The sequence below is a fragment of the Geospiza fortis genome, unplaced genomic scaffold (genome assembly GCF_000277835.1).
Source record: "Geospiza fortis unplaced genomic scaffold, GeoFor_1.0 scaffold590, whole genome shotgun sequence".
NCBI lineage: Eukaryota > Metazoa > Chordata > Aves > Passeriformes > Thraupidae > Geospiza > Geospiza fortis.
Window position 1 is genome coordinate 81,173 of NW_005054402.1, and position 4,783 is coordinate 85,955.

At 51.2% G+C, this 4,783-nt stretch overlaps 1 protein-coding gene across 1 annotated transcript in view; it reads right to left on the bottom strand.

Moving 5' to 3' along the window:
- Positions 1–4,526, bottom strand: part of LOC102040567 (acyl-CoA 6-desaturase) — a 15,194-nt gene extending 10,668 nt beyond the window's left edge. The window contains exons 1-2 of the mRNA XM_005426100.2: positions 4,081–4,526; positions 579–689 (exon numbers count right to left, since the gene is read on the bottom strand). Coding sequence (XP_005426157.1) covers positions 579–689; positions 4,081–4,287 — 318 coding nt within the window. The 5' untranslated portion in view covers positions 4,288–4,526. The remainder of the gene's footprint in view (positions 1–578; positions 690–4,080) is intronic.
- Positions 4,527–4,783: the final 257 nt, after the last annotated feature.

The following is a 4,783-nucleotide window of genomic DNA, read 5'->3' on the forward strand; positions in this document are numbered from 1 at the left end:
CATTCCTGGGTCACTGGGGGCCAGTGTTGTCCCCTCTATTGTGAGTGACACAGATATATCACAATCAAGGCCAGCCACAAACAACGGGGCAGGATTGAGTTTCCTGGGCAGAGCCAGTTGTGCCACGCTCTGGGCCTGAATAATGGATGAGCAGGGATACAGAGCTGCCCTGAGGATGGGCAGTGGCTGCTGCTCCTTAGCAAGGCCACCAAAATGGGACATCTGGGGACTTGCGTTTTGGAGCTTGGTCACCAGCAAAGGAGCAGCAAGAAGGGACCACAGTCACCAGGCCTGGTGCACATTTCCCATTCCCCTCAGGATGGGCTCAGTCCAGTCTGGGTGCCTGGAATGGGCTGCCAGAAATTGGCTGTTGGTGGTTCTGTGGGAAGGAAAATATTTGGGCAGCCAAAAGTGTCACCCCCCTTTCCACACATATTTGAATCCATGATACGATGAAAATACTGTACACGGAGATGTTCAGTCACTGAGAACTCCTCTTCCTCTCTGGAGAGCATCCCAAGAGGGAAAGAATGGTGGGAATAGCCAGCCTGAACCCCCGCTGAGGAATAAATACTCACATTTTTGTCTCGGTCCTGGCTGGGCTCCCCTGGAGCGAGTTCTCCAATAAGCAGGGGCTTGAGAAACTTCTGCACCAAGGTGGGATTGATGTGGAAGGCTTTGAATGCATCCTGGAGTGGAAACAGGAGGAACTGTGTGAGATCCAGGAGTCAGATGTGCTTCCTATTCACTGTATCATTCCCACCCACCTCCAGCAGCTGTGGAACCTGTGGAAAAGGGGGCCAGGTGACCTCCAGCTCTGGGATCACTTTTTGGGACATTAATTCCACTGATGAATTTGCTGTGCTGGGGATGGTGAGACCTGGGATGGCATCCAGCCATATGGTGAAAGGCACCTCGAGAAATTCTTTCTAAGCAACTAAGTACTTAAATCCTGTTAATTCCCTTAGAAGGTAGGCAGAGGGGAATTTGTGCAAATCCCTCCTAGGATATAAATACCCTTGGAAAGTCTGCTCCTGGAGGGAAGTCAGGAGAGGGGCTGACTGATGACTGAAGCTGGATGTGACTGCAAACACAAAAAATATTCCTGGGTGTTTTGGCCGGGCCTGGAGATCCCAGCTGTAAAACAGCTGAGGAAAAAGTGGTGACTTTTCAGAAGAATAATGCCTTGTTTGTGGAGTCCTTTTGATCCTGGCATTCACAAGTTTATCTGGCTCTTCTTTTTCTCTAATCCTTCCCCTTTCCACATATTTCTGTCCACCTGTATCCCACAGGTGCCTGATGCTCTTAGTGAGATCTTGGCCAGATCCTTTCACATGGCACAGTTGGAATTTTTACCCCAAGGACAGCAGCAGGGACAGAAAACTGACCCAGATCAGAAACCCTCACTCTGTTCTTGCCCTTTCCTCACTGCACAGAACTGGAGTCAGCTCTTGGAATTCACCTGGGAGAACAGGAAAGATTGGTTCCATGAAGTGCTAAGAGAGTATGGAAAAAAAAATCATTAAAAACAGGAGTGAAGTGAACCGTGCTCCAGCCTTTCCACCTTTGTCCCATTGCCTAACAATTGTAGTGACCAATATTTCCCTCCTGGCTCTAAAGGCAAAGGGCAGACTGGAAAGTGCTCCCTGTGTCCAGCTGACCCTTCTGAGAGCTGCCCTCCATCTGGAGTTCAAAAATGCCAGGCAACAACCTGGGGCCCAAAGTCCTCCAAAATCAATCAAAACTTGGACCCAGAAATGGGTCACTGAAATGTTGACTTTGGTTCCTTGTTTCCCTCTCTGGAACAATTTGTAGAAGATGTAAAAGAGGAAGGAAAAGCAGAATGAGGGGAGAAGTAGCCTGTGTCTACTGCAAGGCTCTGCAGTTTTGGGTGAAAACAAAAAAAAGGGGAAGAGAGAGGGTAACACATAAAATAATACTGAATCAACATTCTTTAATGCTTCTTAACTGCTGGGAATAAAAAAGTCTTTGGAGGTCTGATTGGGTGCTTACTGCCTGGAGATCCTGCAAATGATGGAAGGATTGGATTTTTGTTATGTTTATCTGCTTAAGCTCCTGTACTATTAGGTCCCAAACACAAGAGAGTTCCTGAATTTTGGAATTGTTCTCAGTTCTGTACTGCAGGAGCTAAAAAGCTTAAGGGAAAAGATAATCCCTGGGAAATGCTGTGTAATATTGGCACTTGACCTCCCAACTTTGTGATCTACTGACCAAATAAGCCGAAGTGTTTTATGGGATATGGGAGTTATTCCAGCTGCTTTTGGTGAGAAAAAAAGCTTTGTGTAATTGAGATATGAGCTGTACTTGAGCATTGGGACTGCTTACAGCAGTCAGCACAAGGATTTTCTTTTACATCCCTGAACACTTGTGGGACAGACACTGCAAAGTGTCCCTGCCTTTGTGTTCTGTGCATGAGGTGACACCAGAACAGGTTGGCCCAGACTCAGATGTTGTGTTTAAAAAAATCAGAGACCCATGGAATGGTTTGGGTTGAAAGGGACTTCAAAAATCATCCCATTCCACTCCCCTGCCATGGGCAAGGACACCTTCCATAGACCAGGTTACTCCAAACCCCATCCAGCCTGGCCTTGGACACTTGCAGGGATGGGGCAGCCACAGCTTCTCTGGACAACCTGTGCCAGGGCCTCAGCACCCTCACAGGGAAGGATTTCCTCCTAAAATCCAAACTAAACCCAGAGAGGGTTCTCCCCCTGAATGGGAGAGGGTTTTCTGGCTGTAAATGGTTGTTCACCACAGGGAAGCTGCAAAACTGATGCCAATCCTGGGTTGGTGCTCAGAGTGGTGATTCAACAATTTCAGAGCGTTTTAAGGCCATGCCTTCATGGAGTGTGGGATGCAGTGTAGCCTGGGGAGGTGGGAGGAGAACCAGCAATCCTGCAACCACCAACCTGTGTTTCAGCCTCCCTTTCAAGGATTCTGCAGTAACAGATGCTTTTTGGTTGCTAGTGGAGATACTGGAGTTAAATTCTTGGGGATAGGAATCAAACTCCTCCTGTTTCAGCAGCTCTGTGTTTAAGCAGTTGAAAGCAAAACCTGGCCCATCTTTCTGAGGGAGAAAGCAATTCATTCACAGGATTTACTGCAAAGGGATAGAAGGGCCAAAATGCAGCTCAGTGCTTCAAGGAAAAGAATGGAAAATACCCACTGGACACAGGGAAATGGGGGCTGATGGAAAAGGAAGGTTCTGCCAAAAAATTTTGTCTCATGTGGAGCCTCCTCCTTGCCAAGGTGTCAGGAGCCGTGGGAGACCAGCAGTTCCTGTTCCTGCTTGGTCTCTGCACGTTTTGGGAAGAGCTCTGAGGCTGCTTGGATTTCATTAACATGCCCTGAAGGGAGAACATGCTCTCTGGATGCACTTCTGAGGAAGGTGGTTTTGAGGGGAACCCCAGACAACAAACAATTTATTTCTAATTTGTTCCTGTTTCAAGGTTGGGGGGTTTTTTTGTTGTTGTTTGGTTTCTTATCTCTGACTGAAACCTGAGAGGTGGCTGAACCCAGCGAAGGAGCAGCTGGAGCAGCAGCAAATGGTTTACTGTTTGGTTTGTTGCTTTTTTTTTTTTTTTCTCTTTTCTGTAGCAACCTGTAACCAAATTCTCCAGAGAATTTTCTCCTGGGGAAAAAATGCTAAAAAGCTCCTTGTTTTAAAGCCTCCTCACAGAAGCAACTTTGAGACACAGCCTGGCCTCTGGTTAACCCTCCCTGTGCTTGGCTGCGTGACTCTGCATGTCACAAGCTGCCCCCTGGAAAAGGGGACGTTTGGGACACTTTGCTCCTGAATTCAGGGCTCGAGGCACGGCACAAGCAGGAGACAAAGGCAAACCAGCAGGATTTAAGCAGAGCAATCCCTACCGACCCATCGGGGGGGCACCTGCATCCGCTTGAACCGAGCTGGGAGCAGCGAAAGGGCTGAGCCGGGTGTGCAGCAGGTGTTGGGGAGATGGGGACAGGGGACAGCGGGCAGCTGGCTCCCCTCGGGGCGGGAAGGAGCTGTCAGAGGATGCTGCTGGAGCCGGGAGAGCCGCGGGGGCCGGGCCTTACCGGGGCATCTTCGCCGGCGCAGTGGCTGATGACTCGCTGGCCCCCCGGGTGCCTGTTTGCCCACTTGGTGACATTATAACCCTTTCGCTCTATCCCCAGCCACTTGTCCGTCCTCAGGTTGTGCTTCTGGATCTCCTCCCAGGTGTAGAAGCGGATCTGCGCCGCCGGCTCCCCCGAGTCCCCCCCTTGCTCACCCCCTTTCCCCATGGGGCCGCTCGATTCTTTGTCTTCTTGACCAGAGTGGGAGAGGAGGGGGGAGAAGCCGTCCCTGCGCCTCTCGGGGATGTGCCGGACGGGAAGAGCTTTCCTGGCGGGATTGAACTCAGCTGATCCCCTGCTCCCTCCCTTCGCCTTCGCTCATGTCCTCCCTTCTCTTTGTTTCTCGTTTCTCTCCGCCTGCTCGGAAGTGCCCCCTAGGCTGGCTGTCCCCGCACTGATGCACTTTATCCTCGCACATAGCCCTGTGTTTTGAGGGAAGCTCGGCCCCTTCCACCCACACGCCCCCTCGCACCCCCCTTCTCGGGCATCCCTCCCCGGGCATTCTCCTCCCTCGGCATCCCCTCCCTCTCCCGGCATCATCCTTTCTCCCAGACATTCTCCTCCCTCCCGGCATCGCCCCCCTCCCCAAACTCAGCATCCTCCTCCTCCCCTGCCCGGCTGGCCGCCCCCTCTCCCCGGCATCCCCCCCGCTCCACCCCCCCCG